The 23,811-nt window shown below is 41.5% G+C and overlaps 4 protein-coding genes across 7 annotated transcripts in view; 1 reads left to right on the top strand and 3 right to left on the bottom strand.

Moving 5' to 3' along the window:
* khdrbs3 (KH domain containing, RNA binding, signal transduction associated 3) overlaps positions 1 to 1,304 on the bottom strand; it is a 152,098-nt gene extending 150,794 nt beyond the window's left edge. The window contains exon 1 of the mRNA XM_042076819.1: positions 903 to 1,304. Coding sequence (XP_041932753.1) covers positions 903 to 945 — 43 coding nt within the window. The 5' untranslated portion in view covers positions 946 to 1,304. The remainder of the gene's footprint in view (positions 1 to 902) is intronic.
* Positions 1,305 to 1,385: 81 nt separating this feature from the next.
* Positions 1,386 to 8,666, bottom strand: c21h6orf136 (chromosome 21 C6orf136 homolog). Of its 2 annotated transcripts, XR_006026142.1 has the most exons (8): positions 8,450 to 8,666; positions 7,121 to 7,284; positions 6,342 to 7,037; positions 6,135 to 6,223; positions 5,780 to 5,980; positions 3,252 to 3,321; positions 2,823 to 3,136; positions 1,386 to 2,682 (listed from the first exon to the last, which is right to left on the bottom strand). XR_006026142.1 is itself a non-coding variant. In XM_042076817.1 (7 exons), exons 2-7 carry the CDS (start codon positions 7,217 to 7,219, stop codon positions 2,993 to 2,995), a joined length of 1,299 nt encoding a protein of 432 aa, XP_041932751.1. In that variant the 5' UTR covers positions 7,220 to 7,284; positions 8,450 to 8,666; the 3' UTR covers positions 1,386 to 2,992. The 2 variants fall into 2 exon arrangements, 1 of the variants encoding a protein (XP_041932751.1); XM_042076817.1 differs by having other exon boundaries at positions 1,386 to 3,136.
* A 289-nt stretch (positions 8,667 to 8,955) lies between these two features.
* abcf1 (ATP-binding cassette, sub-family F (GCN20), member 1) lies at positions 8,956 to 21,662 on the top strand. 2 transcript variants are annotated; one of them, XM_042075849.1, is made up of 27 exons: positions 8,956 to 9,171; positions 9,855 to 9,907; positions 10,012 to 10,086; positions 10,197 to 10,320; positions 11,154 to 11,188; positions 11,272 to 11,391; positions 14,213 to 14,263; positions 14,717 to 14,812; positions 15,177 to 15,245; positions 15,349 to 15,441; positions 15,565 to 15,663; positions 15,767 to 15,889; positions 16,306 to 16,406; positions 16,591 to 16,676; positions 16,929 to 17,068; positions 17,216 to 17,364; positions 17,830 to 17,913; positions 18,084 to 18,208; positions 18,315 to 18,427; positions 18,768 to 18,939; positions 19,073 to 19,147; positions 19,258 to 19,328; positions 19,432 to 19,464; positions 20,147 to 20,315; positions 20,466 to 20,530; positions 20,643 to 20,715; positions 20,877 to 21,662. In XM_042075849.1, exons 1-27 carry the CDS (start codon positions 9,114 to 9,116, stop codon positions 21,041 to 21,043), a joined length of 2,619 nt encoding a protein of 872 aa, XP_041931783.1. In that variant the 5' UTR covers positions 8,956 to 9,113; the 3' UTR covers positions 21,044 to 21,662. The 2 variants fall into 2 exon arrangements, with proteins under 2 accessions (XP_041931783.1, XP_041931784.1); XM_042075850.1 differs by lacking the exon at positions 14,213 to 14,263 and having other exon boundaries at positions 8,957 to 9,171.
* mrps18b (mitochondrial ribosomal protein S18B) lies at positions 21,660 to 23,542 on the bottom strand. 2 transcript variants are annotated; one of them, XM_042075855.1, is made up of 7 exons: positions 23,406 to 23,542; positions 22,971 to 23,136; positions 22,785 to 22,882; positions 22,618 to 22,686; positions 22,452 to 22,518; positions 22,297 to 22,356; positions 21,660 to 22,173 (listed from the first exon to the last, which is right to left on the bottom strand). In XM_042075855.1, the coding sequence occupies exons 1-7, from the start codon at positions 23,481 to 23,483 to the stop codon at positions 21,974 to 21,976; spliced, it is 738 nt and encodes a 245-aa protein (XP_041931789.1). In that variant the 5' UTR covers positions 23,484 to 23,542; the 3' UTR covers positions 21,660 to 21,973. The 2 variants fall into 2 exon arrangements, with proteins under 2 accessions (XP_041931789.1, XP_041931790.1); XM_042075856.1 differs by having other exon boundaries at positions 23,412 to 23,519.
* Between the last annotated feature and the right edge of the window lie 269 nt (positions 23,543 to 23,811).

The raw sequence follows: 23,811 nt of genomic DNA, 5'->3' as shown, positions 1-23,811 counted from the left end.
GCGAATGGTCTCACCCAAGGAAAAGGACCCCCAATACTGATCCCTGAGGCACACCTCTGGTGAGATCATGAGACTTTGATACTTGACCCTGCCAAGACACCCTGAAAGAACGCCTTTTAAGGTTGGATTCAAACCAGTCAAAAGCTTTCCCAGAAATTCCCAGTTCAGATAGAAAGGAGAATGTTTTCTTTGGTTTACAGTATCAAAGGCTGCAGATAATTCTAGTAGAATTAATAATGATTATTGAGCAGAAGACTTCTCTCAATGCTTCAGATCTAGACCGAACAGCAGTTTCAGTAGAATGACCACTCTTGAAACCAGACTGCATAGGGTCTAGCAGGTTGTTCTGATATAAGAAGTCACAGATTTGCTTGAAGACCACTTTCTCCAAGACCTTAGATAAGAAAGGATATTATATCTGGTAGTACTAGCTCATGCTGCTATTCCATCTGTGAACTTCTATGTACTATCTGGCAACTATTACTGATGATTTTTTTTTTCTGAAATACAACTCTACAGTCATTCAACTAAATAAAAGGAGCCACATACTTAAACAATTCGCATTTATTGACTTACTACGAATCTTAAAGAATCCCTCTGCCAAAACATCACTAGAGCTATTAGTTGGTCTGACACCAATTGGACTGACAATAATCATGAGTGATTGTGCTACATCAGTCAGTCTAAATCAAGACTTTGCCGTTTTTGAATGCCAAATGGACTGCATTTATAAAGTGCTTTACAATTCATGCCTCACATTAATGCACCAGTGATGATACACTACACAGCTGCTACACAACTGAACAAGTTCTTCAGAAATACTTATTAGATTATCAGACCAAGTGAAGTCCAAATGGGATCTTTCCCATTTCAAACAAACACAGCAAATCAGTTTTACTTACTTCCACCACATTTGATGAAGCTCACTCTTGCCTCAGCAGTCATTCTGCTCGCCTGCGGCACTTGCAGGTCCTTGCATGTGGACCAAAGCTCTCGCAAATAGGCCCCAGTGGTTGCATGTGTTGGGCAGCCTCCATTCAATTAACTGATAATCTCACTTCCTGAGGACCCAGACAAGCAAATGAGCTCAATGGAAATCACGGTGAATGCAATCAGGTGGTTGGGTGCATCGAAGCTATGCGGGCATTTGAACTTTCTAGGACCTGTTAATGAATTCCAAGAGCAATCAAAACCTTGAGTTAGGGGATGGGTAAATCCACTTGTATGTTAGCTTTGGTAGTTTTGATTGAGAACTTGTTCATTGACTTGTGAAAGCTACTGTGCATTTGAAAGTTTATTCTGTCAAAAGCTATTTTTCCTCACATAAAGTGCAGGTCAGAAATGCCTTTAGTATTAGGGTGTGCAAGTCATCACAATCAATACCGTTTATTATTCACACATATTTTGTTTTATTTCACTGCAAAGTTGAATTATTACAGAAAAAACAAAAAGTCAATTACCATCACAGTACCAGCATGAGGATTTTGTCATGTTTTCTAATGTACTGTATTTGTCTATCTGAATGATTTAACTGCAGAATGTTAATTCATGCGGTTTAAATCTAAATTGAATAAAGCCAGAGCATTACTAACGGCTGTGCGGCGTCGTCAGGACAGATGAATCACATACAGGATTTTTAACAGTTAATTTCATCATACAGGATTAACTTGAGCTCTTTGATTGACAGATCATGGCATGTTTAACTTGATATGCTGACTCTTATAACACACATTTCAAACACTAGTTTCTGGCAGCTGCACATACAGTATTACACATTTTGAATACTTGCTCCAAACAATGTTCCTATTGGGTTTGCAATTTAATTGCAGTTATAACTTCAAAGGCTATACTTATACACAGATTTGAATCCATTCATCATGGTTTGCTTTCTTAAATAGAATAGAAATATGACTTTGTACTGACCGAAATATAACTATAATACATCTCTTTCCACAATGAGTGTTTAGGTGAACATGACCCATTTCACAGATGTATTTCCAACAGTTGCAATGGAGGAAATGGATTGGTGCTAACCAGTTAGTCCCTGCCATTGCATTTTCACTTCATATTTTTCATATTTCCCCTGAAATGATCCGTCTGACAGTATGTTGTCCCAGGTACTTGGCTGAATATGTAGAATACTAATGCTTTCTATCAAAGTTGTTTTGAGTCTGTATAGTGGTAATGATTACCCTGTCAGAAAAATAGTAATAATTAAAAAAAAAAAACACCTCAATAACCCTAACCTGAAACCAAGACCTTGCAATATACCACATCTCACAGTAAAGCCAGTTTCAGTCATGAGGTTCTTCAGACTGTACAATAATGACACAGGGCAGTGTGTTTATCTGTATGTGTGTGTTTGTCTATGCGTGTGTTTGTCTATGCGTGTGTGTATGTGTGTGTGTGTGTTTGCTTAACAATACCAACTTATCTGTACATTATTAAAGCCATGGTAGCTGTTTTTCTAAGGTGCGTGCATGGATTGTGCGTCAGATTGAAGCTATGTAAAAGCTCCAACTCAGTGATCCACATCAGAAAAGGGGACACGTTGGAGGCCATTGCATAACAGTTCTGGTCATGTTTTAACCAACTATTCACAAATACTACAATATTTTCCTCTTAGCTACATGTGATGGAACAATACATATTGAGGGTTTTAGCTTGCCTGTACAGTTGAAGCTGGGAAAGATAAAAAAAAAACAAAGAAAGTCATTTTCAAGTGATGATATTACTAATTTTAAACTGATTCTTTCTTCCTATCTAGGGTTTGCCAAGCATTATTCTTCCTTCCTCTCTTTGCCTCCAAACAAAACCCTTACCTCTTTGACAGATCTTTCACACTTTCTCTGTTTCTCTCTCTCTCTCTCTCTCTCTCCTGCTCAAACTTATTTCTGCCATCCTCAAGTGTTTTAAGTCCATCTCTCTCGGTCTCTCTCTCCATTCTGGCACACAAACGCTCTGCTGCACCCCCCCCGACTGCCAGCCAGACTCAGTCTCGGCCCTGCCTGAAGGAGGACAGCAGGAAGGGCAACAGGTTGACAGCTGGCCGGTGCTCCTGGACGCCCAGAGCCATCAGTGCCCCGGCCAGCAGCGAGGTCACCCTGGGCAACACAGGCGGCTGGGCCTGCATCACCTTCAGAGAGGAGTAAGAAATTGACAGACAGAATTATGGAATACTCATTCAACACATTCTTGCATGCCCATCCCAAAAGCAACTGCATTTTTTATTTAGTTATTTTTAAACTCACCTTTTCCACTCTATGACAGTGAATGAGACCATCTGAGCCCAGGTAAAATGTGGAGAAAGCATCATAACTCCTACAAGAAAGTGACGAGAAGTCAGATTAACAAATACCCTCTGTGCTGATATGACTCCAGGGTGAGGATTTACGGACATACGCTCCCAGACATATGGATTCTACACAATGAACAGAACAATGTAGTCAAAACTTTGGAAATCTGCATTTGGTATCAACATCTGCATCCTGCATCAATATCTGCTCTACAAGCAACTGCCTATGCATCAGCCAGGAGGACTGCCAAAAACCAAGGGCTTAATCCAGCTGATGGGCCATGAAATATCTAGCTACAGTGCTACACTCTAGGGCAGTGTTTCTCAAAGTGTGGTCCGCGAGCAGACGTGGTAAAATATAATATAGAGGAGTTGTTTGCAATATTGAACCAACTTGAATGTAAATCCAAACAGTTCTGCAACACTGTCTATTTAAGATATGCCAGTTTAAATCATATGAATCCTCTGACACAATAAGCAAAGTACAAAGACAATAAGCAAGGTGGTTCAGTGAGTAGGCCTATTGTGTAGGCTAATATACTGTTACATTGGTCTAATCTTTTTTTTTTTTTAGCTAGGTGGTCCGTGCATTTATTATGACCGCCGCGCAGCGAAGCGGCGGTCATATAGGTTTAGTCAGATTTTTTAAAAAATTTTTTCTCCGCATGCCCAAATTTCCGTCAATGATTCCTGGGACACTGAAAGACCGGGGTACACGAAACTTGGTGGGCATGTAACCCCACATGGATGGCATGGAACCATCGTTTTTCGTTTTGATCTGTAGCCCCCCGCTGGACTGGACCCCCGAAAGGAGGGTAGGGCAGACACAGTTTTCTGTGAATATCTCGAAAACCGTAGGGTTTAGGAGGACCATTTTTTTTTTGTATGTTGATCTCAAGGGGCCATGCCAACCCATTCCATAACCACTCATTTCATGTATAGCGCCACCTAGTTAAACACGAAAAAGTAAAAATGAGGTGTTGTAATTGAAGGTATCTGTAACCCAACATAGTCAAAACTGCACGAAATTGGAAGTGTAGGATCATTATGACACCCTCTGTATGCACGCCAAGTTTTGTGGAATTCCGTTCATGGGGGGCCACACAATAAATTAATTTATGTTACTATACACCAACTGGCCTGTAGGTGGCCGGAGACAGTTTTCTGTGAATATCTTGAGAACCGTAGGGCCTAGGAGGTCCACCTTTTTTATGTATGTTGGTCTTAAGGGGGCATGTCAACCCATCCCATTACCACTTATTTCATGTATAGCGCCACCTAGTTAAAAATTAAAAAGCAAAAAATGAGGTGTTTTAATCTCAATATCTCTGGCTGACAAGGTCAAAACTGCACGAAATTAAAAGTGTAGGATCATTATGACACCCTCCGAATGCATGCCAAGTTTTGTGTACTTTCGTTCATGGGGGGCCTTACAATAAAATAATTTATGTGTACATTTAGTGACGTACACCAACAAGGATTCCCGGGACACTGAAAGACCGGGGTACACAAAACTTGGTGGGCATGTACCCCCACATGGATAGCATGGAACGGTCATTTTTCGTTTTGATCTGTAGCCCCCCCCGCTGGACTGGACCCCCCGAAAGGAGGGTAGGGCAGACACAGTTCTCTGTGAATATCTTGAGAACTGTAGGGCCTAGGATGACCATTTTTTTCCGTATGTTTGCCTCCAGCAATCATGTTAACCCATTTCATGTGCACACATGTGCACAAACAGATACACACACACACACATTCACAGTAATCATAGTTATGACACATACTCACACAGTAGACATATGTACGCTTGCATGCACAGGCACATACGCATGCACACACACAAGCACGCGCACACACACACACACACACACACACACACACACACACACACACACACACACACACACACACACACACACACAACATAAACATAACACAAACAATCAAGAATTTCTCAGAATTATGAACAGGCAAGATGGAGGTGGGGTTGTATAAAATTAATTTTACATGTGAAATCTATGAACTAATCATGTTTTGGTACTTGTTGTCTAGCAGATACCAGTGAGAATTGAGTGTGGATAATGCAATTTAGTGAGACAGTTAGAATCATATAGGCCTTTCAACGTGATTTCTTTTTGTGGAAAAAATGTGCTGGACTGGGCGGCGGTCATATTTTGTACCGCTCTGCGGTACATCTAGTTTTTTATTGGTTAAGTGGTCCTTCGTCTGAAAAAGTTTGAGAAACACTGCTCTAGGGGCATGTTCATGAAGCCCCATGTTCATGCCCCTAGAGTGTAGCACTGTAGCTGCCTGGCCGCTCTGGCTGTTGGCTGCAGCAACTCCAGCTAAGTAAAAACGATTGTTTTCGTTTTTCTGCAAACCGACAGTACTCTGTGACCTCGACAAAAAGAGATCTATGTGAGAAATCGCCGGAATTCTCCTTTAATGCTCTTTACTGGGTTGTGCAGTCTTCCTTTCGCTCACCTATAGAGGTGGCTCTTGTCTTTCTTGTAGAAGCGCAGCAGCAGCATGTGGAAGGGCAGGCCTCGGATCCTCCAGCGCGCTCGCACCGAGCCGTCCTCGGGGTGCTTGGTCAGCTTCAGCACTTCTATACGCGCCTCCGCGTAATAGCACAGGCACATCAGCCTCCACAGGGAGAGGGTCAGCTGATACATCATACGGCCCCTGCAAACACACACACACACACCCACAAAGATCTTTTTCAGTCTAGAAACGTATATCTAACTATAAAAAAATGCCTGCCCCAAAAATTACACATTAAATGATATTAGCCATCACTAAGATGAACAAATGTCTGATAGGGAGAATAGTTCTTTACTTGGTCTTGGTGTTTATAAGCCCATTGATGAACTCGATGTCATTGGAGTACAGGCAATAGTCATGACTTTTCACGAAAAACTGTGGAAGCTGCAAAAACAACATACCAAAAACCTCAGGTGAGCAGGAGGGTCATTAAAGCACTTGTAAAAAAAAGACAAAAACAAGAACGACATGATTAAAAACCTGTTCCCCTCTGTACACCTACCTCCAGCCTCAGCCTCTCATACATCACTGCCAGCTTCTCCTCATTCTCCCGCTCACTGTCACTCTTGCTCCTCTCTACCCGGTCAGGTTCGTCTTCGAAATAGGAGACTGAGGGGAGTGGGGGGAGGCCTGAGGCCTGCGCCTCTAGTCCGAGCGTCAAGTGAAGTCTATTTCCAGTGCTGGCCAAGGGCTCCATTGTCGGGCAGTGAAAACAGTAGAAGTGTGAGCCCAACACAAACGGAGCAGGACAGCCTTCTGTCTCAAAAAGACTCCGGAAGGATCCTGTCTCTTTACCAAGAGCCGTTCCCTCCACATATCCCTCCTTCCTGTCCTTCGCCGTAATGCTAATGTCATCCTCCCTGCAACCGTCAACAGTCGTTAAAGGAAGAAGGAGCTCAAAGGGCCTGTTGGGTCCCAGAGCAAGGAGCTCGCTTAGTTTATCCTGCCCAACGTGTGACACCTCCACGAGGGTGTGCTGCTCCTCAGACTCCTTGGGTCGCAGCAGCACGCACAAGTTGACCGTCTCGTCCCAGTCCACATCCAGGACAGCTGCTGTCTGGGGCTGACTCGCATGGTGGAACGGGTGCGACAGGGATGGATGTTTCAGGTTCTGATAGCGGAGGCTGTTTGGTGGTGCCAGGGCCCACGATGCACTGCACAGTGTTCTTGCGGAGCCATTCAAGGGCTGTTCAAGCATCTGCAGATTACATATTTCAATTAATTTCACTACTGCCAACTGTGGAAAATGGGAAAATGTACGTTCTCTTATTTTAAGTGTACCTGATATATAGTCCAACATGGCTGCCTCCTAAGTTGACTGCTGCCATGGCTCCAGAGACACCCCACCCAGAAAGCAGCACCCCCTCTGCACACAGCCATTCACCTCAGGAAGGGGCAGGGGTGACCCCAATGACAGATTTATTGAGCAGACACCATTAGACAAACTGGAGGGAAGAAACATCACACGTTATCCTTCCTTTGCCTTGGCTTGTTTTTCTCTCTCTACACGTAAAATGCAAATCACTAATCGAACAGCCACACTCAAGTTACTGAAGCATACTGTTACAAGTCTCCGGATGTGGCACTGCAAAACGATAGCATGAACTCTAGTATGCGGTATTACTTTACGTCGAAATACAACTGCCACCTAGCTCTGTTATTCTAAGGCGCAAAAGCAGCCCAACGTTAATAGCAACGGTAGACGAAGTGTGTGCTGAGACTTTGACCTCTTGTGCTCTTGAGGCTCAGAAAACCACTGAAGCCAAAGTAGCACATGACACACTGAGCGTGAGTGGCAGCAGCAAGTTCGGAAATCATTCGATTAACGTTAGCTGTAACTTCTGTAGTAAGCTAGGCTGAGGCAGTTCCCCAGCAGCAAGGTAGCCTACCTCATCTAGCTCATCTCATTACAATATAACGTTACACACAGGATACCAGGTTTGTTTTCATCATTTCCCCACAGACGTGTTCTCACACATGTGTAAATAAACTTCTCCTCAGCCAATAACAATGTTAAGTACTGCTACAAACGAAAGTTTACAGCTAATGTCAACGTTAACTAGTGTCATCCGACTGCAATGTCTAACGTTAGCTCAGCTCATGCCAACGCTGAGATAACTTTAGCTAAACCAGAGTGAGAAGAATCTACGGTTCTAAATTGACTAATCTAAATTGACCCGCTGGCACAGTCACCAAAAATACAACAAAGCGGTCCAGCAGACATCTGCTTGGTAACATGCAAACCAAAGTCAGATAGGCAGCTCGCTAGCTGTTAGCTAGGCAGTGAGCTAAGGTTATGGAATCCAAGTTTGGTTGTGGGCTGATGCCTTGGTTCTACTGTAGCCTGCAAACAGTTAGCCATTTGAATGTGCATACTCATTAAATGACAGAGGAAGTGAAAAACCTTTCCGAACACTGACGTATTTCAGCTATCAAATAAAGCAGACAGTCATCGAGTGCTGACAGGCTAATGATGTAGGATTTCTGGCTAACTTTAACAGCAAATATTAACGTTACTTCACTGGTCCAAAAGTATGCTAATAAGCTAACAGCACAGCTAGCTAGCTGAATAGTAGCTATGCAAGCAATTCCCAAACCATTTTTGCTTACCTTTATTAGTTAACTAGGGCAGTGATGCAGGCGTGTGTTTGTTTTGGTTAATTTGTGCAACTCATATTTTATCTCCGCTTACAATGATTGATATTTCTCCTGCAATTTTCAAGCCTGGTGGCTAACATTACACAAATGTCATTCCATCTACCGATGTCCTTGCCAGTCTCCAGCCAGCACACTGTTCACAACGCAAGCGTCGAAACGCTTCTAGAACAGTACTCCGCCCACCTACCTCATACACCGGCATGCCACTGATTGGCTGGCACAAATGGCTGTTAAATTTGGTGCCAAAATCATTACTTTTATCCATGAAAATATGATTAAAAAAATGCATTATCTCCATTACGGTTTTAATCCCTTAATGTAAAATGTACATGCAAATATTTGCACATCTTTACAAACGTGCAACGTCTGAATTCCTAATAAAAGAGCTGAAGTACTGGTTTTGACCACCATATATTGTTGGCGCTATGACATTTTCAACAAACCGGCTACTCACTCGTAGAAAAAAGGAAAATCGGCACAGGCCGCCGCATGCGATTCGCATTAGCTAGCATCCCTGCGCAGTTCTACTGGCTGGTGGTCTCCCCAGTGGTCCGACAAGTATATTAAAATACAGTAACAGTTCTCCCAAGACCGTTACAATATTTAAGGACTGAAAATGCCCAAGAAAGCTAAGGAAGTGGAACTGTGGGAAGGAGATGAAGTTGAAACGACAGGTAAGTTAACGGCTAATGTTATAGCTAACCTACAACTGGAGAATCCCGGTGAATCCATTTAGCCAGCTATCTTGCTACGTAGCTAACGTTATTTCAACGGGCCATATTGTAATTGAAATGTAGCGATAACACTAGCCATGTAGTGAGTCAGTTATCAGACACACGTTTAGCTAAAACCTTGGTTTAGGCTAAAGTCATGTATTAGAAACATGTAGAACTAGAGCTATTCCCATATTACATGAGAACTGAGTCCGTCAAGACTATTCTAACGTTAATGGTGATTGTCCCATTCTTAGCTTTTGAGCTACAGTAAAGCTCATCTGTCAACGAGAACTAGAGCGGAATGTGTTAACTTTGTAGCATAACGTTAGATTTGTGTTAATACGTGTCTAGTATCCGAATCGTTAGTAAAGTGTGTGTGTGTTAGCTGAAAGCTTATGCAACAATGCGTCATCGTTTGAAATTGCTGTCCCTTTCATCGGTGTTGCGGGCCAACTTTCCCAAGCCACAGAAATAGGCAATTCTAGTAAAACTGCTGTGCTGTCAGAAAAATAGCTGGCTACCTGGAACATCTACACTAGCATCAGCTTCAGTTCTCATTGAGGCTCACTCGCCCTGGTGTGTGCACTGACGTTCATGGTACTCACAAAGCTATTCATTTAACTTTAAATGCCTTTGTCTAGAAAAAGAAAAAACAGTCAAGAAAGGAAAGAAAGACAAGAAGGGGAAAAAGAGCGTAAGTCACAGAGGACTTGTCCCTTTACTTGTGTCCAGATGTTTTAGTATGTGCAAATTGTGTTGAAATGTACCTGAATCACATCCTCATTCATATGGTCACAGTTTTTTGAGGAGCTGACATCAGATACTAAACCAGAACAAGAGGATGAACCTGTCAAAGAAAGTCATTCAAAACAAGTAAGTCCAAAGTCACTCCTAGAATTTCCCTCACAAGTCCCACACTGAATCGGTAGTCCTAAACTTTAGGACTTAACCTAAACCTTAAACCCCCTCTGGTTTTTATCCAGCCTCCGAAGAAAAAGAAGGACAGGCGAAAAGGTAAAGGAGGAAATGCAGATGAGGACGACGAAGATGTTATGGAGAAGCTGAAAAAGCTGTCGGTACAAGCCAGTGATGAGGATGAAGAGGAGGGTACTGTCAAAAGATTATTTTTTGCTTATTGGGTCATTTAAAAGGCAGGCAAAGTCTGTCAACAAGCCAAGCTCTCATGCCTGAACTATAGTTATCATGTTGCATATAGGGCTGGAAATCTCAACTCAAAGATCTATACTGTCATGATACTTTGCCAATGATATATACCGATATATGTATGTGTGTGTATACTGTATTTATACTTGATTATATTATTATTTTATATATATATATATATATATAAAATAATATTATGACACAGCGGTTTCTGCTATACTCAATAATTAACAAAAGATTAATCTACGATACATTACGATATCTATGTAAATGAAGAAGAAAAAGGCAAAAAGCTTATGTTTTATGTTATGTATTTATTCATTACATTTCATAACTGAATTGAAACAGAATTTTACAATGTGTAGAAGATTACCTTCATTAATTTGATAAACACCACTTCAAGGATGTATGAACAGGGACTGTTCAGTGAAATTGCCAGATTAGTCAGTTTAAAATATAAATTGTAGAATTTAATGTTTTAGTCAGAATACTGATATTTGGCGCCAGCATACTGATAATATAGCGCAAGAAGAAGTTATACAGTATATTGCCATTTTTATATTGTGTCCCACCCCTAGTTGCATGTGGGAGCATTGAGACTCCTCAGTGTTTGCGCTTAAGGTCTTACCCATGGTGTTGATTTTGCCTAGTTATTAAATTAGAGTCAGTTAAACTTAAGACTTTGCACTTTGCCCACCATTTAAATTAGGACCCCTTGTTTTAATGCACTTTTTGGTTTGATTTTTGTAATCACAATGATTATTTTGTCTCCTCAGTTGTGGTTCCTAGCAAAGGCGCAAAGAGAAATAAGGTAAGTCCTGGCTGGGAAGCATTGGTTTTCACATTTCTCCTCTCTCTGAAGAGCCACTCTTACCCTCTCTCTCATCTGGCTAGGGAGGCAACATATTTGCTGCCCTTAGTCAAGGACAAAGTGACGACGACAACGATGATGAGGATGCAGGAGATGACGATGATGAAGAGGAAGAAAAACCATCAAAAAAGAAAGAATCTGTGGTGGGTTGCACTCACTTCATCATAATGCCTGGCTTGTACATGTTAACCTTATGTTGCTTAGCTAAATCACCAGTTCACATCACAGAGTGATTTAGGACATTGTGTGGCTAAGTATGTGCATGATGGATATTGTATGTATTGTTATGCATTGTATTACATGATTTACATACCGTATTTTCCGGACTATAAGTCGCTCCTGAGTATAAGTCGCATCAGTCAAAAAATGCGTCATGAACAGGAAAAAAACAGATATAATCGCACTGGACTATAAGTTGCATTTATTTAGAAAAGTATTTCTCAAAATCCAAAACCAAAAACAGAGACTATGTAACTGGATTATTGAGGCCAAAAAGATTAATATTATGAAGATGAAGGAGTGAAGGCAGCCAAGAGGAGGGCAGGAAGGTAATTGCAAAGCAAAAGATTCACTGAAAGAAAATGCCATGTGGTACACCAAAATGTATCTAAAATGTGGAGAATACAATGCAATCAAGCATTTTGGGCGATATGGAGTCACAAGCTGGCAGCAGATTAAATGCTCACGAGAGAGAAAAAGATGCAGTTTTAGACGTGACTGAAGCAAGCCAGGCGATGGGCCTATAGGCCCGACTGTAATTGTAAAGCAATTTACAAAAGATTCACTGAACAAAAATGCTGATGTGGTACATGAAAATTTAGCTAAAAATGTGGAGAATGCAATGCAATCAAGCATTTTGGACGATATATTGGCACAGGCAACAGAACAAATGCTCACTGGCCACCTCCAAGAGAGCGAGAGAAAAAAAGATGCGCATTTAAAACCAGGGCCTAAATTTCAGCGCGGGTATTGCGCATAAATTATTACTAAGTTTTGAGCATACTAATAAAAGTCCCGCAACGCTAGCCATCATAATGCCTGAATGCGGGACTATTGACTGGACGGACCAACTCTAAATTCAATTGAACCCCATGCAGAGACACACATACGCGCGCGCGCGCGCAGGACCACAGGACCACTTTGGGGGTGCCTCTCTCTCTCGCGCGCGATCAGGAACCGTCAGGAATTTTGCAAACACAGAAGCATGACAGCCTATAATATAACGCGAGAGAACATGGATGTGTTCTCCATTTGAGGAACGTTATAATCGATTGGGGACGTGAACATACAGCTACAGACACGGAGCGCATAGTAGGCCTACTTTCACTTTCTGTGCATATTCACGTGAAAGATAATTAGTAGCAAAGCGATCAAATATTACATGGCAGTGAGTTTTGTTTTCAAATGTTTTCATGCATGTCTAGATAACGGGTGAGGAATGTTTAGGGGACAGAGACTATCGTACATCCTCAAATTATGGCTGGGCAAAGCACAGCACCTTTATTTGGACCATGGCTTGTAGGCTATTCGAGTCAGCTAGGCCTTTATTTCTTGCGTTTTACTGTGAGACAGGCCTATACTTTTTTTCTCGTTATAGGAGCGGCATACCAATGGCAATGGTTCACTATTAAGTTTCATGTACGAAAGAGTGTCGGGATTTCCATCCACTTATTGCGAGATAAGAGCCAAAGAGGTCTAGCCTAAATTTAGTTATTTTTTAAATTATGCATGATTTACTTTTTTTTATAAAAGTCGTAGGCTGATGCCTGGCAGCAACAATTGTGTTTAAATGTAGGTTATTGCTTCAGCCTCTAGCTCAGAAAGGGGCTGCGTGCGACTGGTAGCTTGAGAGCAACGTGTTGGAGATTCATGGTGTAGGATGATGACTTTTCATTGGCAACAATATTAAACCAACCAACATAAATTATTAAGAAGAGCTCTTTTATGAGTTAAATTGAAGGAAAATTTGACTAGCTTTTATTTGTCCGAATCTGAGGCCCCTATAAAAAGAATCCCGGCCATAATTTGAGCATTTAAGTATGCACGTTTGTTTCAGGCATAGCGCAAGCACTTATCTCTGACTGAAAGTGCACAGGACTTGTGCATTTGAGAGCGCTCTCTCTCGCTGTAGACGGTAATGTTTCATGTAGGGTTCATGTCAGTTAATATAAATTAACATTTAAAAACATGTTCAATTATATAATTTTTTTCATATAAAAACCTGACTATAAGTTGCAGGACCAAACTATGAAAAAAAGTGTGACTTATAGTCCGGAAAATACGGTACATGTTTATTACTAATGTGTGTGTATTCATAGCCTATTATTGTTATTTATCTAATATTCAAGCTTGTCATGTCATAACAGAATTATATTGTCAAAGTCATATAGAAGGTCTGAGCTAGCATGTCATTGAAGCATTTTAAACATTGAAACATTAATCACACTAACATGTTGTAGTAGCTGCCATTGTCCCATGAATCCCTTTTGTCTTTGTTGTCCATTCTCCTTCTGCCCAGTTCCTTGCTTCTTATTCTCCTCCATCCCTGTACTCTCTCTCCATCTAATCTCACCTACTACATTCACTGCATCATTACTGTTGCCGTTCACACACTTGCTTGAAAAAAAAAATCATTCATGTACCATCAAATGTTTAACATCCATGACCTAATGGCTGTTCATTTATAGAAATGTTAATTTGTGGCAGAAGAGTTGTCGGCGTGCTCAGTCCTAAGAGGTCTTGGTCTTCAAAGCTCTTAAGTCGTCAGTCTTTGAAATGTTCCTCTGTGCTCTATTTTTTTTTTTACTGCTTGTTTGTGTGGCCTGCCCTGGGGTATATCCAGACTACTGGAAAACCTCAATGCTGCAAGCTTTTCTCATACATAACATGGCATAATATTTAATTTGAAGAACAGTTCTCAAAATTCTGTGTGCATCTGTCTGTGCCTGTATGTCCGTGACACAGGAAGTGCCAAAGGGCAAGAAAAAAGATAAGCCTAAGTCGAAGAAGAACAAGGTGGGTAAGACAAAGCCAAACCTGGTCACCACACCATGATGTGACACATTCACGTTTCCACTACATACGCACATCTCTTCTCAACCACCATGCCCCTCCCTACCCTACCCCATTCCACCCCACCCCACCCTACCCTACCCTACCTCACCCACCCCACCCTAACCTACCCCACCCCAACCTACCCTACCCACCCCACCACACCCTACCCTACACCATCCACCCTACCCTACCCCACCCCATCCCACTTACCCTCAATTTCCCCTCTTCATGTCTCTCTTGTCTTCCTTCTCATCCAGCAGTGGGAAAGGATGCTGAGGACATACATCTTGATAGTCTCTCTCTTTCCTTTTCATCCATTCTCTTTTTCAGCATACTTTCTTTTATATTGTAATGCCCAAAGAATGACCTGAATGAATTTACCTCTTAATGATCCCTCTCTCCCCCCAAATTAAGGATGCATCCGAGGACGAGCAGGAGGACAGTGAGAAAAAAGATGACGAGAAGAAGGCCATGAGGAAGAACAAGAAGGCAGTAGCCAAAACATCTAAGGTTCGATATCAGGACCCTCCGTCTTATGTCTTTCAACCCTAACTTTACTGGTGTCACACTGAAGAAACAGTACCTTGTTGTTTTGTACATATAGGTTAGTCTGGGGTATGCCTCATCAAGGAGAATTACCCACTATTGTCTTTCAGCAAATATTTAGAGAACAGCCTTTTGCACAAAGTGGTCATTTGTCCATACCAGATTCAGGATCACTTTAAGGCTGTGTGTCATTTCCAGAATGTAAAGGGGCATATTGTGTGCCCACTAACCTACAAATACAGTGTCCTATTATAAGAACAACTGTAACTGACAAGGACCCCATAGTTTAGATTGTAAGTTTAGGGCCCTCTGTCTTTTATCTCTGAAGTCTCCAGAAGTTGATGAGGAGGATGAAGCGGAAACGTCACAGAAGAAAGGCAAGAAAGAACAGCCCATGGTGAGTGGGTCCTACCTCGTTGAGCACTTTTGTAATTTTTTTGAGGTTATGCGAGTCCCTGGTTTTAAAAACACATTCCAATATGAATTTGCTTCAATTATAGAAAGGCAAGCCAAGTCAAGCCAAGTCAAGTAAAGATGACAATGAAGAGGAGGAGCAGGATGAAGATAACAGTGATGGGGACGACACACTGATGGTAAAGCCTCACCTCCACTTCTCCCCCCTACAAATTCAGCTTGGTCAGCAGATGTTTTGGTGAAGATCCTCGCCTCTGTCCTTACCAGTGCCCCTTGTTTGTCCCATTTGTCATTCCTAACAGAGTGCAGAAGATGCCCTGAGAGAACAGCTGGAGAAAGAAAGGGGTGAGGACCCCTACGCTAACATGAGCAAAAAGGAGAAGAAGAAGAAGAAGAAAATGGTAGGCAGGGTTTGTTGATGGTCACAGGACTGCGGCTTTTTTGTTTTTTTGTGGTCCATGTGTGTGATTGAAGGCTTTGACGGCATATGTTGCTGTTTGACAGATGGAGTATGAGAGGCAGGTGGCCAGTGTGCGCGCTCAGAATGCTTCAGAGGGAGACTTCTCAGTCTCAGTGGCAGAGATGTCTTCCAGGCAAGCCATGTTAGAGAACGCTTCTGACATCAAGGTAATATGGCTGTTGTGCTCACTTTTGAGATCTGTTTACTATTTGTCTCTTTCTACACACACACACACATAACTAGTGATGGGCAAATGAAGCTTTGGTGAACCACTGAACCACAGCAGTGTGAACCTAGCGACACTAGCTGAAAAGCAAAAAGATGGCCGCCACACATACATAAAAGTCCTTTGCAAACCAATATTTTTGGTTAGATATACTGGTTTGGGTAAGGACTTTTATGTTGAAAAATCTACATGTGGCAGCCATATTGGATTTTTTCATTAGTGTTGCTAGCTTCACACTGCTGTGGTTTAGTGGTTCACCAAAGCTTAATTTGCCCATCACTACACACAAAAAAAAAAAACCTGAAAAACCTCTAAAGATTTTGGTTGACCTGCATTAATCCTTCCTTCTCCCATCAGCTGGAAAGATTCAGTATATCGGCTCATGGAAAGGAGCTCTTTGTAAACGCTGACCTTCTGATTGTTGCCGGAAGGCGGTATGGTTTAGTTGGACCAAATGGGTAAGTTCGGAAACTAATTTGATATTTCTTATGTCCTGTTTTAATATTTCAGTATTCTTCTATTAGAAATTGATGTAAAGTTATCGCTTAGACACAAATAGAATGTGGGAGAATAAATGGTATGGTAAAAATGGTACTCAATGTACAGTCAAAATGATGAACACCATTTTCTTGACAATTCCAGAAAAGGAAAGACCACACTTTTGAAGCACATTGCCAATAGAGCCCTCAGCATCCCACCTAATATTGATGTACTTCTTTGTGAACAAGGTAACAGCTGGTCCTCACAATCAATAGTTTCCAAATTCTCATTATGCTAAGAAAAAAAGGGTGTTCAAGAATGTAGTCTGTTATTAATGACATTGACACAGCCTGGTATTATTTTGGACATGTTGATATTGATGTCTTGATACTTAAGACTTTGTATACTGATGACTTTGATACTTAGTGCACAAGCATTTAATTTCTGTCTATTGCTAATGTACTTCATTATCTCCTTTGTGTGTGTGCTTGTGTACACAGAGGTGATCGCTGACGACACCCCGGCTGTACAGGCCGTGCTGAAGGCAGACACGCGGCGACTCAAACTTCTGGAGGAGGAGAGACAACTGCAGAATCTGTTAGAAAAAGGAGATGACAGCGTCTCTGAAAGGCTTGAGAAGGTAAGGAGTAGAGGATGACTGAAGCATCATTAGCTACCTGCTTATGAAAAGCAGGTTGGTATTCCTCCAAATACTGGCAGAAGGCAGTTGAACAGTCACCCGCCACCCAGCTTTGTGTGTAACTTGTAAGTGTGCCTGTGTCCGCAGGTCTACGAGGAGTTGAGGGCCATCGGAGCTGCCGCCGCTGAGGCCAAGGCTCGCCGGATCTTGGCTGGTCTGGGCTTCACGTCCGAGATGCAGAACCGACCCACCAAGAAGTTCTCCGGAGGCTGGAGGATGAGAGTCTCCCTGGCCAGGTCAGTGTCACATTCTACTGATGCTTCAAAGGTGTTCGCCAAGGCTCAAGGCTCAAATTAACCTTTATGGTGTGTGCTTGTGGTGACACAGTAAATAATGAAATGCAGGCTACGTCTCTGCAAGTTAGGCGTTTTCCAACTCTGATACTTCATTATAGCAACTTCACCATTGTAATCTGTGCACCCTCAGTAGGCATTTATTTTGGTTATTCACATATTAATGAGATCACATTATCTTATGAAAAGGAATATTAATGAAATAAAAAATGTTAATCAAAGGAATTTGATAAGGCATTCTCTGACTGGCCACCCACAAACCCTACTGAGCTCTCTGCTCCTGGACAGAAAGTTTTTTTTATTGTTATTCCAGTAAAAGATTGAACTGACATATCCACAGTCAGTGCTGTCAGCCCCATGAACCAAAGGTGAATAAATGTGCCTCTGTCTTCCTGTCTCTCCCCTCAGGGCTCTCTTCATGGAACCAACGTTGCTGATGCTGGACGAGCCCACCAATCATCTGGATCTGAACGCTGTCATCTGGCTAAATAAGTACGGAACTAATGCTTTTATCGTATAGCCATTGTCTGTACATGAAAATTTTTGTATTTCTGTGTTTGTTTAATTCCTACTGAAAAAAAGGAAAGGTCACTGAAGATCAGTTAGTTTGAGAATAACAAATGCATTTTTCTCTCTCTCGTGTCCCCTCTCTTTCTCTACAGTTATCTCCAAGGCTGGAAGAAGACTCTTCTTATTGTTTCCCACGACCAGAGTTTCTTGGATGAAGTCTGCACAGATATTATTCACTTAGACTACCAGAAGCTCTATTACTACAGAGGAAACTACTGTGAGTATACTCATAGATTTGGCATGTACTTGTCATCTTGAGTATTGTGCTCCTATTGTAAACATTTTGTAATTGATTCAGGCTCTCTGTTTTATTTGTTTCTTAGTGACCTTCAAGAAGATGTATGTCCAGAAACAGAAGGAGCTTCTGAAACAGTATGAGAAACAGGAGAAGAAACTCAAAGACCTAAAAGCTGGAGGGAAGTCCACTAAACAGGCTGTAAGTTCTGTAACATTGCCTTTATCTTCCTGGGTGTCTCTGCTCACTCATAGCCAAACTCATTTCCTCAAAGTTCTGACAAATAATGTGTTTCTTTACCACACCAACACAGAATTTACAATAATAAAGTTGTGTTCTTTAACAATGTATAAATTAATCTTAAGGTGTACTAGTCAGCCTGTAAATCAAAGCAAAGATTACCAGAAAAGAGAAAAGGGGCCATGAAAAATGCCCATTGTGTGATAACCAAAGTTGAGAAATGGCTGGTCACACCAGGATTTTTTTAACACAGTGAAGCACTCATTCCACTTACACTATGTGCTCTTCCCACCGTTCCCAGGAGAAGCAGACTAAAGAGGCTCTGACAAGGAAGCAGCAGAAGGGCAAGAAGAAGGGCCTGGAGGAGGAGAGTCACGAGGCCCCAGAGCTGCTCAAGAAGCCCAGGGAGTACACGGTCAAGTTCACTTTCCCCAACCCACCACCCCTCTCACCACCCATCCTCGGCCTGCACGGTGGGCTTTCAGAGTTTCTCTTGCTTGTTTCTTTTTTATTAACTCATTTCATTTTGTTTATTCTTTTTAATCGTGAGTGTCATGATGTACTGATGTATAATGGAAATTTTAATTTGCTAATTATTTCTTACAGGTGTTGACTTCACCTATTCTGGCCAGAAGCCGCTATTTAAGAATGTGGACTTTGGTATTGATATGGAGTCCAGAAGTAAGTTAGTGTAGCTTCTAGTTGCTTTAAGATACTGAATATTGAATTCTCTAGGGTTGTGATCAACTTCCCTGTGTTTATGGTCAGGCTAACACAAACTTTCTCTCCAGTTTGCATAGTTGGACCTAATGGAGTAGGAAAGAGTACGTTGCTGCTGCTCTTGACTGGAAAATTGACTCCTGTAAGTATTTTTTCTTTTCTTTTTTTTTTTTTTTTTTAGAAGATTTCTGTATGTTATCCATGTGTGACTGACTTTTTTTTTTTTTTTCCTCTGGTAATCATAGACGAAAGGAGAGATGAGAAAGAACCACCGTTTGGTAAGTAAAATATTTTGAGTATCCGTTATCCCAAGTTCTGCACCAGTGATACACCAGTACAGCATACACCAGTGGTTGGAACCATTTTAGCTGTGTGGATCTTTTACAGTTCTCTGCTGATCCTTGTTTCTTTTTCACCAAATGTAGCCCTCTTGGTGTCTATTCAATGCCATTTAGTGCTAAGACTGGACACAGTAAGTCAAAAATGGACTCAAAGGATGACCCTACCCGATCATATATTAAGCATTATATTAAGCTTCCCACAGCAGTGTTCTGGGCACACTTTAAGGTTCACACTTTCTGCCCCCATTTACACATTAGTTTTTAAATGTGGTCAGATCCAGTCCTCTAAAGGCAACATGCTAACTACCAGGATTGTACTCCTTATGGGAATATTTGATGATTAGGCCTACACTGTGCTTCTTAGCATTCTGAAGAGCTAATTAGAGTAACCCTTTTCCCGAAGGCTCTAATGCCGACAGAGGTCTGTCATGTTGGCGCTACAGGTGTTTATTGACGGGCCAGACATTGTACCACAGGCACCACAGCTGTTATAACAACAGTTCTGGCTCCTTTGATGTAAAAGCACACAAATTTACTGAAATCATTTACTTTGTGCCAATGACTGTAGAACGTAAAATGGCGATCGTAATAATATGTACTTTTTCTTGTTTGTCTACAGAAAGTGGGCTTCTTTAACCAGCAGTATGCTGATCAGCTGAACATGGACGAGGCAGCCACAGAGTACCTCCAGAGGAACTTTAACCTGCCCTATCAGGACAGCAGGAAATGCCTGGGCCGCTTCGGCCTGGAGAGCCATGCGCACACCATCCAGATCTCCAAACTGTCCGGTAACTATAGCAACTTCACTACCTCAGCATCAGTCGTGTAAGAAAACTACTCTGATTTCACATGATGGGATGAAGTTGTTAGTTTCTCATGTTAACCTATACTCTGTTGCTAGTTGTTGTTTGACAGATGTTTTGATTCTGATTCTGCAGGAGGTCAAAAAGCGAGAGTGGTGTTTGCTGAGCTGGCATGCAGACAACCTGATGTCCTGATCCTGGTGAGTTTCTCCTCAATTGCTCCCTTTAATCTCAACTAGCTTGAGGTAGAACTGACTTAAATGTCGCTTATGTATGGCTCACTCGGATATCACTTTCTCCTCTGTTTGAAAGGATGAGCCCACAAATAACTTGGATATTGAATCAATTGATGCCTTGTCTGATGCCATCAATGAATACAAAGGAGGTATGTTGTCTAAAAGAAATATATCATGGTGTGTTTTCAGTTGATATTGAGTCTTATTGAACTTGTAATGGTATTGTATTGTGCTGTATTGTTTCTCTCAAACTCACAACACATATTGTTAACTCTTCCTAACTAATGGCAAAACGCCTCAACTTTCCTAGCTGTGATCATTGTGAGCCACGACGCCCGTCTGATCACGGAGACCCAGTGTACGATGTGGGTGGTGGAGGACCAGTCGGTCAACCAGATTGACGGCGACTTTGACGAATACAAGCGTGAGGTGCTTGAGGCCCTGGGAGAGACACTTGTACACCAACCCAAAGTCTGATCCTAGAACTGAAGACCCAAGACTGCAAAAACAACAGCAAAAAATAAAGCCCTTCAATAAAAACTCTGGCCATACAACTGACTATGTGCTAGTGTGCACTTGAATGCTTTGCAATTGAAATATCCAAGGTTCTCTTGATGTGTATTCTGGCTTTGAAGATGACCCGAGTTATAGTCGGAGTCAAGTATGGTTGAGAGAACCAAAAAGCCAGGCCAGGATAAAGTGTGCAACTTAACCAAAAACAGGCTGAACAGATATGTTTTGTGACTAAAGATGTAGTTAAATTACTTAAGCTGTTAAGAGAGTGGAGTGTGTAATGTACCATAGCACACTCCTCAGTTTACCTCCATGATGAGCTGTCTGAATTCACCAGTGTTTAACACATAGAATAATTGTACATGAGTGTTCAGTGGGGAATTGAGACCTCAGGGGACATTGGCCAAATCATGTGTTTGAAGTCGGTCTTAAAAGATTAGATTCACAAGTAGTTACATACATTGGTCAGCCTTGGATATGGATATTAATACATAGCTCTAATGAACATCAACCACACCCTGTGATGTGGGTGTGTTGCAAAATATTCAATATTGTTAAAGGAAATAAAATGGATTTTGCATCACATTATCCACTTGTGTTTTTATTAAATTAGCATTTACTTAATGGACAGAAGTTATTTAAAAAAAAAAAAAAGCTTCAGGAAGATTTGACATGACTTGAACAAACAAAATAAACTGTTACACCTCAGTGATCAACAGGGCATGACGGGGATTGATTCAACACTAATGAGGGATAGACAAATAATGACTTTCATAATATACTTTTCAATAATGTTTTCTATAATGACACCACAAGTGCAGGCATTAGACAAGACATTAACAGTGAAAGCCACCCATTATTGGGCCTATGCCTTTGTATCCCCACAAATACACACTATTGTTTCAGGTAGGGTTTGTATATCTTCTTTACCCGTGCCAATTCCCGTTCATCTGGAATCATGGTTTCATACCAGTGATACCAAGGTTCACCAGCCTTTACAGCAGAGGAAGGTGGTGTTTTTCCCACTGCTGCATGGGAATTGGAGTAGTCCTCCCCTGAGAAATCCACATGAGGTACCTGTACAGGCATCAAACCTGTGGAGAATCGGGAAAGGTTAAGCATAATCACTGAATCAAGTTTGCTTTTGCTAACAGGTGAGTCAGTGTTAGCCCAAGTTAACTTTAATAAGGAAAATAAGTCAATAAACGAAGCCATACCATGGTCCCTAGCGGTCTCTATTGCCTGGTTAAGATGTTTCTGTTGTTTCATGCACACACCTGGAGGGCATAGAAAAAGTTATTTACACATCAATCAGTATTGACCTTAATGTGTCACTGCCATGCCATTCAAGCAACTTCATATGGTTTAATACCTGTTCTTGTGGGATCCAAGACCAAACCTGTGTAAGGACTAACAAACTGCTGCAACAACTTCACATTCTATATGCAAAACAAACAAGGCAATGAATAAATAAAAATGAATAAATGCAGCTTTCTTGATATCAGAAGCTGTCAATGTTAGAAGAAAATTGTTGAAACCTGGTGATGAATGATGACATTTGGATCTCTGCAGATGGGACAGGGATTGCCGCAAATTTTATCTCCTCTCTGCGAGACAAATAGTTCAAGTCAGTTAAGCTATTGTGCCTGAAGCACACATTAAGCTCATCAACATGTGATTGAGTTTGACAATCAGATTGACGCACAATACAGGTTCTACGTGTTTTCTGAGGCGGAATCCCCCCTTTATGGTTCCTCCTGTAATCGACCCACACTGGTTTTGATCCGTAGCGTTCAATGTACTCTGCGAATGACATTAAATAAAGACTAGGTGTTAACCAACATCCAGTTACGGTTCAGTCGTATGCAAAACTAACCGGAAATACGTTTACCTTCGCTCTCCAAATAATCCCAGGGTCTGTCTTTGTACCGGGACAAAGCATCAAGAGTTGCTGCAACGTCGTTATCAGATGATGCTGGGGTACAAAATGACCGATTAACCTGCACACAAGGACTTCCATCTTGGTGCCTTATGACAGGTAACATAACATGTCCTCCCTTTAACAAGAGGAATAATCACACTGTTAATCTGTGTTTTGCTCAACATGGCCATTCTTTTACAGCGTGCACATTACACACAGTCAAACTATGAGAGGGTTTGAGTTATTTATGTACAACAGTGTTGCTAATGCTAACGTTAGGTTTACATAGCATGAATTGATTGGTACATTACAATACATTTAGCAGCTAATGGAATCTTAACTGCAACCATCGAACTAACATGCTACTTAATTTTCGAAAACATAATCTTGGGGAATATTTCATACCCGAACCTCTCGTAAACTTTGATACACAATGTTAGTCCGACAGAAGAGTCTTCCAATGCTTCTCAAGGGGGCCGCCATTTTGGATCATATGAAGGGTCAAAGTTAAAAGTAACGGAAGTGATTCATCATTGGAAGCATTTTACGTTTATTTTACATTTCACAGTGAAACCAAGAGTGTTGAAATATTAGCTGTCGCCTCAATCATCTCTGACTAAACACATGTGTTATATATTTGTGTTGCGTTTGTTTAGCTGCAGGAACATTAGCCTAGCCAAATACGTTAACGTTCTCTCGAGAAAGTCAGGTTAAAGACGCCCCTTAAACTCTCAGTATCTCAAAAAATAGTTATTTTATTTATATGATTTAAGTTTGATGTGATGAGCAGTCAGTTGAATATTAAATGATT

Source organism: Alosa sapidissima, chromosome 21, assembly GCF_018492685.1.
Source record: "Alosa sapidissima isolate fAloSap1 chromosome 21, fAloSap1.pri, whole genome shotgun sequence".
NCBI lineage: Eukaryota > Metazoa > Chordata > Actinopteri > Clupeiformes > Clupeidae > Alosa > Alosa sapidissima.
This window is presented reverse-complemented; position numbering and strand designations above follow the sequence as displayed.